At 43.4% G+C, this 14,094-nt stretch overlaps 1 protein-coding gene across 1 annotated transcript in view; it reads right to left on the minus strand.

Moving 5' to 3' along the window:
* glrbb (glycine receptor, beta b) overlaps window positions 1-13,121 on the minus strand; it is a 209,982-nt gene extending 196,861 nt beyond the window's left edge. Inside the window, exons 1-2 of the mRNA XM_078540630.1 lie at window positions 12,868-13,121; window positions 11,983-12,136 (exon numbers count right to left, since the gene is read on the minus strand). Coding sequence (XP_078396756.1) covers window positions 11,983-12,104 — 122 coding nt within the window. The 5' untranslated portion in view covers window positions 12,105-12,136; window positions 12,868-13,121. The remainder of the gene's footprint in view (window positions 1-11,982; window positions 12,137-12,867) is intronic.
* Between the last annotated feature and the right edge of the window lie 973 nt (window positions 13,122-14,094).

Raw genomic sequence — 14,094 nt, forward strand, 5'->3', positions numbered from 1 at the left:
CACAACAGGACGTTCACGCTGGTGGCACAACCGTAGCTGGAAGGGATACCTGCTGTGCCCAGCAGCCAACCCCAACCAACCCACCCGAATGCCAGCCCAGGGCTGTGGGGGTGGGTGTGGAGGATTAGGGTTCTGAGAACATTACAGTACCCTCACCTTCCAATGCTTCCATGGCCCCTCTGCCAGGGACCTCATCTGTGGTACATGTCCCAGTGACCACAGCTGCCCCTCCAGAAATGCAGAGCCCACAGTCTCAGGTAAGTCACCTGATGCGGGTCACTGCATGATGAGGCTGACGGCCACACTCTTCAATGTTGTATAGATGTCAAGGTGAGCAGCCTGGCTCCACCTCCCAGAGGCAACACTATGAAGGAGTGTTTTTGAATGCAGGACGCCACTTCATCTCAATCATTAATGAGTTCACAGTGGTGTCAGTCACAATCACAATGTTAATAATTACTTTCATGCACCTTGTAAACACACCCTATACATTCTGCAATGGATGTGGTGGTCTGCCATTGTAGAGTAATAGCTACAATTACCAGGTAAACATAAAGCAGCAGGTAATTACCAGTGGCAATGGAGAATGCAACTTCTTAGTCCATCTCTTAGTGACGGAACAATTATGAAGGATACGGCCATGCATGTCCAGCAGTGGAAGATAGAGCCTTCGTCCAGACATTCATAGAAGGTATTAGTCCACTAAGGGTTGTGAGCATCGTGGGCCATTCCACCATTTGTTGGTGCATTTGAGGAAGTTGTGATGTTCCGATTTGTTGAGAAACTGCAGTCCATCTGATGTAGGTCCACCCATAGTGGTGTGAGGAAGACAGTGAGATGCACTTGACTCTGCCATAATGATGACACAGCGGCTCCTCCACAGGTCAGGATGTTATGTGTCTTTGAGTAATGCTTGCATGGTGTGGAAGCTCCCATGTGATTGAAATTTTTCTCTTTCTAGGTGGTAGAAGCTGTGGGCTGACAAAGCGCCTCGGTGAGTTGCATCACTGCATGTTGTGGAGATCACACACTGCAGTCACCATGCACTGGTGCTGGGTGGTGAATGTCGAAACAGGTGAATTGTGTGGCAAGCACACATATATGCACATCCAGAATCTCTCCCCACACTCCACGTGGGCACTCTTGACATGGTGGGCAGGCTTCGGCTAGATATAAGGTGAAGCTGACTCCAGTTATTTGCCAGCCTCTAACATAAAACTTCAGGTCCAGCTTTTAGAGCATCTCAAGGTCAATCTGGAGACAATGATGAATCCAAGCATAATGGTGATGCAGGATTCAGTCATGCTGATGACACTGAACGTCAAGGGATGTTGTTGGCATTTTCCTTGTTAGGGATGGGAACTTTGTGGAAGATGTGTGGTGCCAATGTTATTCGGCACTTATCTGGCAATGGTTCACTGGGACCTGTTGCTGCATATGCAGTGAGATCCTCAGGACTGCTTAGATGAACTTCCTCTGTACTAAGAGGTCCCTGGCAACAATGGCATCCTGTACAGATCTGGCCATGGGTACCCGGGTGTGCCCCTAGAATATTTCCCATTGTTGTTGTTTTCCTTGGTGCCATCTCCATTTGAGGTGATAGGGTCCTTCTTGGACCCTTCTTCCTCTGATGACATAGCTGCTTCGGTGGTCACTGACCCCTGATGTGAATGCTCCTCCACTGTGCCATATCATTGGGCATGCCACAAAAAAACACCCTTGCAGGCAAGTGCTGAAGTAGTCCTCCCGGCCTGAGACATGTATGACTGCCTCAGAATGAATGGGTCATGATGAAACGTGCACATACGTGCGGGAAGGCTTCACTGTGGTCACAGATGACCTGCATTTTGATGTAATGTAAGAGCTTTTTCTGTTCATGTCTCTGGCTCCTGCACCTGGACACTTATAGAAATGTGCGTACCGTCTATCACTCCTTGAACTTGTGGGAAGCCAGCTATTGTGGTGAAGCCCATTGCCCTCTGTGACTGCAATGGCGTATCTGTATGGAAGTTGATGTGTTTCCCCCATCTGAACAAAGAGTACATCAGCAACGGTGGTGGGGGAGCTGGTTGAGAGATGCCGCAGAATTCTCTGGCAGATGCCAGGAAGGAGCCAGCCGCAGAAACTGAGGGCCATGGTAGCCTTGAGTACAACAAGCAGGGCATGGGGATAGGTACATCGGTATGAGGTCCTTAAACATCTCTAAACATTTCTCTTGAAATTCAGAGTCTTCACCTTCATTGCTCCTCTGTCATTTTGTGAAAACTTCTTCAGAGACTGCACACCTTTCACTCAGGGGAATATCTCCTCTTTGTCCTGCTCTCAGTGTTGGTTCTGTCACCTCTTGCCCAGGTAAGAGACAGTGTGCCACATGTAAAGTCAAGGACCAAATGAAACTAGTTTATTCTCCTTTGATTATATATACATACATACACAAATGGCCACAAGAGGGTGCTATCACACTATTACACTCCTCCCTCCTTAATGAGAAAGCTACACAATGTTCAAAGTCTATACAATGTATGTACATGTCTTGTTTTTCATTTCTTTACAAATCCAAATTAACCACAGGTTTCTTATTCCTAAGGGGATACCCCCTTTCTTGACCTAAACTTTCAGAACTTTGGGCATGACCTGGACCCATCTGTGCCTGAGTCTCAGCAGAGGTTTTCTCCAACAAAGACTGATATTTCCCTTGACCTTCAACTGAAATTTCCACTTCATCAGACATGTCTGTCTGACTCTGATTCGGATCTGAACTGGTTCAGGCACAACTTGTGTTAGAGTAACTATTGGTACTCTACTCATATCCCAACTATCCAATTCATCAGACTCATTTGATTCTCCCCAACTTCCTTCTTCTTTTGAATCTCTGTAGGTAAAACATGATCTATAAGTACAGCGTAACCTTTCCGTTGCAAACATCTTGATGTGCGAGGATCACATATTTTCACGACTCTTCCTGGTAACCACTTATGATGATGCTCTTTCACCTTAACCTTCTGGTTCAACTTCAGACTTCTTTCTCTCACTCTACTCCTATCATGACTCGCTTTCTGCCTGGTTTGTTTCTCTTCAACTGGTTGTGCTAAATGTGGCTTCAACATTGAAAACCTTGTTCTAGGCTGTCTTCTAAGAAACAATTCAGCTGGCATACTGTCGGTAGTAGTATGAGATGTGTTGTGATAAATAAGCAAAAAATTTACCCTTGCCAATACAGGGTCACTTTGAGTTGTTCTACCAATATCATCATCTATATTATGACTGGCAACTCATCCAAGTGTGAAAAGAAAAATGCATCCTCTCTGTTGGGCTCTATTTCTGAAGGGTTGGTAGTCTAGACATCCCGTCGTTTTTTTATTCATTCTTGGGATTTGGGCATCAGTGGCTAGGCCAGCATTTACTGCCGATCCCATTGCCCTTGAGGGCATTTAAGGGTCAATTGGTGTAGATCTGGAGTCAGATATAGGCCAGACCAGGTAAGGACAGCAGATTTCCTTCCCTAAAGGGCATTAATGAACCAGATGGGTTTTCACAACAACCAACAATGGTTTCATGGTCATCATCATACTTTTAATTCCAGATTTTTTTTTATTGAATTCAAATTCCACCATCTGCTATGGTGGGATTCAAACCCAGGTCCCCATAGCATTATCCTGGGTCTCTGGTTTACTAATCTAGTGACAATACCACTACACCACCGCCTCCTGCATTACAATGGTCTTCCAATCATCTGTATTTAATGTTATATTGATAAGCAGACAAAATCAAACTCCATATCTGCATTCAAGCTGCAGCTGAAGTGGGCACTGAAGATTTTGGATTCTTGTGATCAGTTTCTATTGTGAAATGATGACCATACAAGTTTTTATGAAATCTTCTTACTCTAAAAATCAAAGACAATGCTTCACATTCTATCTGAGCATAATTCCACTCACTGGCACTAAGGGATATGAGGCAAATGCAATTGGTCTCTCCTCACCATTATCTAAAACATACGAGATCACAGCACCTAAACCATATGGAGAGACAGCACATTCTGGCTTAATCTTTTTGGAGACATCGTAATATACAAGCACTGTACCATCTACCAATTTAATTTTACACAACTGGAATGCATTCTCACACTCCCTTGTCCAATTCCACAGAACACCCTTCCTCAAGACTTGATTCAAAGGATGCAATAAGGTTTCCAAATTTGCTGTACTAATTCACTAAGCCCAAAAGAGCTGAGTTTGGAGATATTCTGAGGGTATGGTACATTTCATACTGCTTGAACCTTGCTCTTGGTAGGATGTAACCCATCTTTGTGTATCTTGTGACCCAAAAATTCTTCAGAGTTTGAAACATTTCATATTTGTGTGCCTTCGCCCAAACTCCATGCTTTTCCAAATGTTGGAACATCTTATTCAGTCTGTCATCATTGGTCTGCCTGTTTTGAGCTGAAATAAGTATGTCATCCAAATAATACACTACTCCCTGAATTCCTTGAAAAGTTTGAGCCAGTACCTGATTTACCTTATAATCCCCACATTATTCTTAGACTACCATCTGACTTTGGTACTACCACTATGGGAGTAGCCCAAATATTCTGTTCTACTTTAAAGATAATATTCTCCATCTCAAGTCTTTTCAGTTCTTGCTCTATTTTCTTTTTTAGAGCATACACTAATAGAAGAGACCTGCATTAAATCACTCTTGCATTCCTCTGGACCTATATGTTGGCTTTGCATCCTTGAATCAGTTTGCCAGTTTCACTAAACACCTGAGGGTACATGTCTTGCATTGTAAATTTCACTTCTACACAAAAAAGGTCATCCCAACTGAACTTAAGTGCTGTCAACAAGTTCCTACCTAACAAAGTTGGTTTTTCACCCTTCACTACAATGATGGGCAATTTTGCACTTATCTCTTTGTATGTGACTGGAACTGACAGACTTCCCATTATGGGGGTTCTCTCTCCTCCATCTTCGTAATTCTATGTGTGATTTCCCCAGGTGATCCTGATCCACCTTTTGATGGTATAGCGATTCAGGAATCACACTGACCGATGCAGCCATGTCGACCTCCATGTTTACCCCATCCAATGCTACTTGGACTACAATGCCCTGCAAACTTCCACTGTGCTTCAGATCATATGGGTCTCAACCAACCCGTCATCGGCCTGGTGCTGTTCAACAATCATATGAAGCAACTGCCACTTCCTCTAGCCAGCAGTTTTTCTATTTACGTTCTTTCGACATACCTTGGCGAGATGATCCTTCTTCTTGCAGCTGTAGCAAACTGTCTTCAGAAATGGACAATTCTTTGCCCAATGTTGGGATAAGTACCAGTAACAGGACCTTTTAGTGCCTCTGCTATTACTAAATGCTGTCATTAGGGCTTTCTGCTTACTCAGCTGCTGCTTATTTACTTCAGCAGATGACTAGCAGTTGCTAACTCTGACTTCTCTTGCGTCACATTCTGCCATTTCCATGGATAATGCTGTTTGGCAAGCTATGCCGAAAGTTTGGCAATATTAGCAACTTACTGCAAATGCATTCACTCTTTAAATTACACACAAATCTGTCCTGCAATGATCTCTCTTGAAATTCTCAAAAATTACAATAGACGGACAGCTTTTTCAAAACCACAATAAAGTCTCCAATGTCCTCACTGGACAACTGATTCCTGGTTCCAAATTGATAGTTTTCTGCAATCTCCAATGGCTTGGGACTGTCATGCTACTCAAGCTTACACAATAATGTCTGACAGTGGCATATCTATTGGCTTAGCAAGTCAGAACAAATTCTTGAGTATTTTCTATATTCCTGGGCCTGCTTTAGTCAGAAATATCGCTCTTTTCCATTCCCCCACTGTTTCATTAACAGCCGGATTATCTGGAACATAGAGGATAATATTAGCAGTGATAAACATCATGAGCCGCTCCACAAGTGAACCAAAAGGCTCTCAGTCACAGCTATACTCTCCCAGTTCCCCACTAATACCTACTGATGCAGACATCTTCGTACGACAGTCCACCCACGTGTACAAACAGCCTTTTCACTAAGGCTGAGTTTTAAAAACTATTTCTTAGCAAAAGAAACTCACAATTCTTCTACTGGTTTCCTGGAAACTTCTCCAGCCAAGTTTGTTCGACTAGAGAATCCAAAATCCTATCCCTATCGTGATAATGTGATAATGTTATTTTAATTTAATTTGATAAGTTTCCTTGGAAGTTTTTTTTACAGTATCCCTCTAAGTAGCAGTTCATGAGTTAATTTGTTTGTTTAATTGTTGTGCTCAGAAGAATATAAAGGATCACCTGCCCCTTTAAGCAATGATTCTTTAGTTAATTTGATGATTTGATTTACTCAAAAGAATATAAAAAGGAGAACTGTGAAAAAAGAACTGTGGCGTTCCATCCTGCCATCCAGAAGTAGCCGGGGCCCCCAGTGGAGGGCTTGCTATGCGTGAGGTCCTCCCGTATACCACTGGGGATTCTGTACACACCAGTCCCCTGCAAGTTTTGATTCCCAGGCTGCCTGTAATTTCTGCGGCCTTGAGGAGTCTGTATTCCATGTGCATACAGGTTGTGCAAGGTTGCAGCCCCTGCTCCAGTATTTGAGGGAACTGCTCCTCAAGGTTTAGTTGCACTTCAGCCCCACGCTCCTGATCTTTGGTCACCTGATGCACAGAGGGATGCAGGCAAATTGGAAGGCCTCCCCATGGGTTTGCATCTGGGCCTGGCCATTAACAAGTCCAGGCAGCGGGTGTTTGACGGGGTTATTCATCCTGACTGCCTGCCCCACTCTTGTGGTTACATCCACGCCTGGGTGTCCTTGGAAAGGGAGCATGTGGTGTCCACCAGTATGCTTAAGGCCTTCCACATCTGGTGACACCACAGGGGCTGGAGTGCATCATCTCCCCCCAAAATGTTACTTTAATTTGATAAGTTTCCTTTAAAGTTTTGTCTTTTATTACAGTGCCCTTTTAAGGGGTGATTCATTTTATTTGGTTTAATTTATTGTATTCAGAAGAGTATAAGAAGGACTTCTGGGACACTGGGTGTTGGTAGATAGGAGGCTGACATATGTAACGCTGCATTCTGTTAATAAACTAACTATCAAAACGTATTTGTGTCTTCACCGTCAGGCTTGGGATCTATTTAGCAGTAGGTACAAAGTTCAATGGAGGAACCTTCAAGCTGGGCATAGTGGAACATCACTTTGATGTGCGGAATATTATGGTTGCCATGCATACCACAGTGAAAGTTGGAATAGATAGGATAGAGGTATCCATTTTGGAGGCCTCCATATCTGAGTTCAGTAGCCAGATCTTAAAAAGGAGTTTGTTCATCTAGTAACAGCTATAAATAGTTGTACACATAATAAACCAAATATTAGGCATAGCAGCACTAAGAACTTTTTGGAGTAATGCTCCTATGTTGTTTATCCATTGTTAATATAGGGGCAAGCAATATAGGGACATAGAGTCATGGAGTCATTTACAGCACTGAAAGAGGCCATTTGCCTCAAGTTCATGCTGGCTCCCCGTATAGCATTCCAGTCAGTCCCATTCTCCTAGTCTGTCCCTGTTACTCTGCAAGTTTATTTCTCTCAAGCGACCATCAAATTTGCTTTTGAAACCACTGATCATCTCTGCCTCCACCATTCCCATGGGCAGTGCGTTCCAAGTCATTACCACTCACCGCGTAAAAAAGATCTTCCTCACATCCCCCCTGAATCACTTGTCCAAAACCTTAAATGTGTCCCCTTGCCTTTGTGCAAACAGCTAATAGGAATAGCTTTTCTTGTCTACTTTATCATTGTTTTGTACACCTCTATCAAATCCCTCCTAAAGCCCAGCTTCCCCAACCTAACCTTGTAGCTGAAATTCCCATCCCTGGAACCACTCTGGTAACTCTCCTCTGCACCCATTCAAGGACCCTCACATCCTTGCTAAAATGTGATCCTTGCTAAAGCCTAGAACTGGAAGAAATACTCTTTTAGTAGCGTAACCAGAAAGGTTCAGCGTAATCTGCCTGCTTTTGTACTCAATGCCTCCATTTATGAAAGCCAAGATCCCATACGCTTTGCAAACCACTCTCACACAATGTCCTGTCACCTTCAAAGATCAATACACATACACTCTGTCCCTGCACACTCTTTAGAAGTGTGCCATTAAGTCTATATTGCCTCTCCCCATCCCTCCTGCCAAAATGCATCACCTCACAATTCTCTGTATTAAATTCTATCTGCACTGCTTCAGAAAGTTCTAACTGTTTCTATGCCTGACATGGGGTCAATTATGGAAGAATATCAATGGTACAGGATATGTAATTTGGGAAAAGGATATATAATTTTGGAATAAAACAATAGCCCATATCAGGCAGTCCCATTAACAGTGAAGGCTGAGATGTTTGCCCCAATTAAGGGTCGGTAAGGCACCGCAAGTTCCGAGGAGCCATCTTTCGTCAGAGCCCAGAACTTGCAATTCACCAGAATTGGCTCCATGAAACCAACTGATGGTCCCACCGGGACCTGTCATCATGTAAACTTCAGCTGATTTCCTGGCACCTACCCAGTTATTTACACTGATTTGTTTAGGGCTGCTCCTACAGGTGTAAAGCCTACTCCAGGAGCACAGTCCTAAATCTGGAGGAGTGTCAAAGCATTTCCACACTCCCGGCACCCCCAGCTCCACTCAGCCTCACCCCACACCCTCTTCCGCACCCTTGGCTCTACCCACCCACCTCCCGCCATGTCCAGGCACCCCTGGCCCTGCTCCCCTTTCCTTCCCTCAGCCCCCGCCCACAACCCCTCCTTGGTCCAGCAGCCTCAGCTCTGCTCACCACACCAACTCCATTTCCACTCACCACACCCCCGCCCCATCAGCAGCCCCAGCCCTGCTCACCATCCGTCCCCCCAACACCCCCCTGCGCGACCACTCCCTCTGCCAACACCCCAGTTCTTCTCCGACATCGACAGGACTGACGAATCAGGGGTGCAGAGGGAGGGGGTTTAGAGCCAGGGTGTTGGGGAGGGCATGGGGGGGGGCATGGGGGGTGGATTGAGGGAACACGGTGCAGAGCAGAACTTGAGGGAAACAAGGGAAGGGTGTGCTGAGCAGAGCTTGAGGGAATGAGGGACATTAAGCAGGGCCTAGGAGGGGGAGGGAAGGGGTGGAGAGCAGTACTGGTGGGAAGGGGGGAGGACAGGGAAGCAGATTCAGGGGAGGGGACAAGGGATAAGGAGAGCTGAGGTGGGGAGAAGAGTCGGGGGTGGGGAAGTGATTGAGCAGGTGGCTGTGAGCAAAGTGAGCAAAGCTGAGGTGGTGGGGGCTGGGATTAAAAGTTGAATGAAGGAACTCTCGTAAACGCCTATAAACACTTTGAAATAGCAGTAAATGCTTAAAACACCTGTAAATACTTGAAAACACCTGTAAGCACCTGTAAACATCAGTAAGAACATTAAAATACCTGTAAGCACCAATAAACAGTTCTAAACACTGAAAACAAATGTAAAGACTTAAAACACCTCTAAGCACCTGTAAGCACATGAAAACACCTGTAAGCATTTAAAAGCAGTTAAAAACACTTGTAAACATCTGAAACCATGTCAACACTTTTGAACTCATGTAAATACAGCATTAGCCAGAGCACTGAAACACTGCTGGACCTCAAGTGGCATGCCTTTCTCCAAATACTTCAAACGGGGACATGGCTTCGTCACATCTGTGTCTCTACACTAGTCCTCCCACATTCCTTCAGTGTTTACTCTATGCCGCTAGTCCTAACTGCTCCAACGTAAAAAGGTAACAATGCACTTTCAAACCGGGCCAATGTGCTCACCAGTACAGGTGTGATAGGGGATTCTGTGCATCTAGTTCAATTCTCATCACCATCAGTGACTTAAGTGAAGAACTGCAAAGGCAGGTCATTAAAATATATGCCAACAATCTCTAAATTGCTGGAACCCTGGGTTCTGGTCCCACTCTAGAGACTTGAGCACAAAATCTAAGTTAATACTCCAGTCTGGCTCTGATGTAGCTGTCATATTTGAGAGAAGGCATTAAACTGAGGCCCATCTGCTTCTCAGATGGTCATAAAAGATCCCATGACACTACTCTGAAAGATAGCACAGGATTTCTCCCTGGTTACCTCTTCAATATTTATGCTTCAACCAACATCACTAAAACAGCCAACTTAGTCCTCATCACATAGCTGTTTGGGCGAATTTACTGTGCATAAATTGACTGCCACATTTCCTACAAGAAAGCAATGAATACATTTCAAAACTACATTGGCTGTGAAGCTATTTGGGATATCCTGACACCATTGAAGATGCCATTTGGTACTCATTAGCAGTCATGCAATCATCCACAACATCTGTACAAGACATTTCTCACCCTAATATTTCATTGTCAGTGAAATACAAATAATCCTCCTATTATTGTGTTTAAATAACTGAAGGTCCACAGTTAGGTGTGCTGACAGTAGTAATATTATTTCAGGGAAACACTACCATGGACATATATTCAAGGCGTACATAGATTGCATGGCAGCAGATCACAAAATATACATAGCGGGCCTATATTTCATTAACGGAAATAATCTAGTTTTTGTTCAGAAGCATTTACATCTATGCCCTAAATTTCTAATTACATCTATTAAGTTTACCAAAGGAACAGATGCTGATGTGACAAAAGCACAAGATAACTTTAGCTCTGTCTGATGATTTACTAGGTTAGTTTATATGATTTTGTAGTTGCAGCACTGAACTTTGTCTACCTGGAATGCAGATCAGGAATTTGGAGACTGAGATCAGTGGGGCCCACAGGATTTTCAACCACAGATAGAAGTTCAACCTGTATTATTTTCCAATATGAATAGGCACAATGCACCAGAAGTGCAAATTCATACAAAATCTACCCTATGGCATCCTTTATTTGAAATATACAAGTCTGAGTTCAAGTGATGCTTCCTACAAATATGAGGTTGTTTTAATGGGTGGAACTGCAGCAACATATGTTGTTTGTTATGGTTGTCATTGTGGAAGGCAGACTGGGCAGTTTTATATATGTGTAGCAAGCCATCATCCCAAGCAATATTCACATTGGCACAGAAGATTCTCATAATTGAAAAGAGTTGAAATCATAGTTTCCTGAGGCCCTCACTTTCTTCGTTCATCATTTGAACAGATGAGATCAATCTCCAGAGGACAAAGTTGATATGCTGATGTTACTTTTGGTAAATATTTCATGCCATTAGCCTCAGTGCCAAGGTGCAGTTGTAAGGAAGTGATGCACAGGGCCCTGAGGTGGTTGGAAACTGCAACATGGCCCTCTGCATTTTTCTAACATTTGCACCGACTGGTTTCTGACATCAGAAACAGCTGTTAGAAACTTGCAACTTCTGTCTCCAACTGGTGAACAAGTTGATCCATGTTGCACAATAATTTTCAGGTGTCATTCTTCTGCTGGAAACATTGCTGATATGTAGAATTTGATTGACAAGAACTATATCTAAAAATGCCATAGCAGCCTCAGGCTACTTACATCTATTTTTATTCAGTTATCCCTCCTGGAGGATACTGAAGGAATACTGGGATATTTCACAATGGCATAATTGTGGGACTTTTTCTCAACCATATTTGCATCTGATGGGCTTATGACAAACTGGAAAACCTTTTCTCCTATTTGTAAACAAGTACACAAATGATTTAATCATCCCGGCAACATCTCTCCAAAACTTCATGGCAGAAAATGATAAAGAAATATAAAGAAGTTTTTGAATATTTCTTAGTGAAGACAGAAGCCCTTTAAAATGATCATAATCCAACAGTATCCATACTCTTCCCACATTATGTAGTAAAGCTATGTGATATTTGGAAAGAGTTCAATGAACCTGAAACCATTGTATCATTACCTGGCAAGCACCTACTTTAAAAAAAATGAGCATTTGTCATTTTAATAGAGTGAGATGAAAAAAAGACAACATACGATGGACACAGATGCTGCTTCTTCTTTGACTTCCCTTTCTTTGAAGACTTATCACTGGACAACCCTAGTTCAATCCAAAAGCAGAAGATAACAAACAGAAGGAATGTCTTGATCAGTTCCATTCTTAAGTGGATTGGTCCAGCACTGTTCTAATCTGGAACAGGAAAAATGTCAGTAAATATTAATCCTTTTCAGGAACTCCATTTTGAGAATGACAAACAAGAGAAACACTAAACAGGTTTAATCATGTGTATATGTGACCATGTCAAAGTGTGTGCACAACATTGATGCCCTAACCCTACACAGTCTATAGCTCCGCACAGCAAAATTATATTGCTGCCACACGTAACCCACTCTTGGACCTGAAATCTTAAACCCGCACTCATTATTTTAAAAAAAATGAACTCTCATCGATACTATGAACCTGTCCAGTATTTTTTCAAGATATGTGTACGATGACATTTCTGTTCGAATTTTCAAAGATTTTAAAATATAAACACGATGCGTGTTTAATATATTGCAATCATTTTTTTTCCTTTGTTGTGGAGCACATACACACGGATAACATTACGTTGCAGGTCCGTAAAGAAGCACATTACAATTGTACTGCGGCGGAAGGGCATTTCACAGATTCCAGCCGGTTTTGTAAACAACAAAGCTCCAGAACATGAAGCTGCAACTGGCCAGAGCCTGGAGGCTGAGGGCACGGAGGCTGGCACGGAGGCTGAGGGCACGGCGACCAGCACCACATTAAGCAACAATAGCAAAGGCGATGGCGCCTGCACAGCTCCTCACACACAGCTCACACTGTCAGGCGCAGCCACATTTGTGGAGTGCGTTTTAAAAAAATATATATGACAAAAACCTGACGGTTCCTATACTCACCATGAATGTCGGTGCGATGTATTTTTGCAACACAGAGAGCTGTGGAGCGCCCCAGCATGTACCTTGTGCTAACCAGGCGAGCTGCAGCCTCACTGCCCTGACCTCAATCCTCCCACTGCATCTTCAATCCGCTGCACCATGAACACATCGGCTAGTGTTATTTTGTTAAAATGTACTTTGTGGATGATACTGTTTCTCAAGATGGAGGAGTAATATATGCACCTGCTACATGCGCAGTAGTCCCGTTTCATCGGGGATACATCAGGGCAGACAGGCAAAGCGGCTAATTTGGAGTCCAGATCTTCGATCAGTAATTCCTTTACTCTGCCTTATACTTCAGCAAAGGGTTTTGTAAAATATAAAACGTTAAGAAGCGTGTTCAAAAGGTAATCAGCAGTGCTGTTTGATGTTCTTCAGGCATTACCCTCGGGCCCTTGCCCACTCCATTAATCCTCCCTTACACCGATTCTTGATCTGAAAAAATAAACCAATGTTGACATGACTATTATAACATTTTTTTGATATGCATAAACTGTATTCCAGTAAATAGTTGTGACTTGAACACAGGGCTTAGCTTCTCAGGAGAATTTACAACCCTAACACAGAGAATTTGCTGTTTTAAACTCCTGGTACTGTCATGACTTGGACACAAGTTCTCATGCTCCAGAGCCTTATCTTTGATATAAAGTATCAATTATATTCCCCATAGCATTTTGTTTCCATCACTCCTTTGGGCAAGGCATGTGGCAGGTGATATGGGATGTTGTTTGTTCCCACCTTACTCAGGCTTCCTACATCACCTTTATCTGGTACATCGATAACTATATCAGTGCCGTTTCCAAATGGAAAAAATCATTAACTTCACTTCCAATTCCCACCTGTCCTTTGTCTTCAAGTGCTACATCTCCAATTCTTCCCTTCCCTTCCTCAACTTCTCTGTCTCTATTTCTGGGGATAGGCTCTTGATCCATGTCCACTGTAAGGCCACTTTCTTCCACAGCTCCCTTGACTCCTCACACCCAGTTTCCTGTAAGGACTTGATTCCATTCTTTTGGTTTCTCCATCTCTGTCTCATCCTTCCGGGAAATCCCACATTTATTTTTCATTCATAGGTTGTGGGCATCCCTGGGTAGGCCACATTTAATGTCCATGCCTAATAGCCCTTAAAATGTTAGTGGTGAGCTGTTGTGCATGTGGGGAAGGTGTTCCCACAGTGCTGTTAGACAG

The sequence above is a fragment of the Cetorhinus maximus genome, chromosome 1, assembly GCF_964194155.1.
Source record: "Cetorhinus maximus chromosome 1, sCetMax3.hap1.1, whole genome shotgun sequence".
In the NCBI taxonomy this organism is placed as follows: Eukaryota; Metazoa; Chordata; class Chondrichthyes; order Lamniformes; family Cetorhinidae; genus Cetorhinus; species Cetorhinus maximus.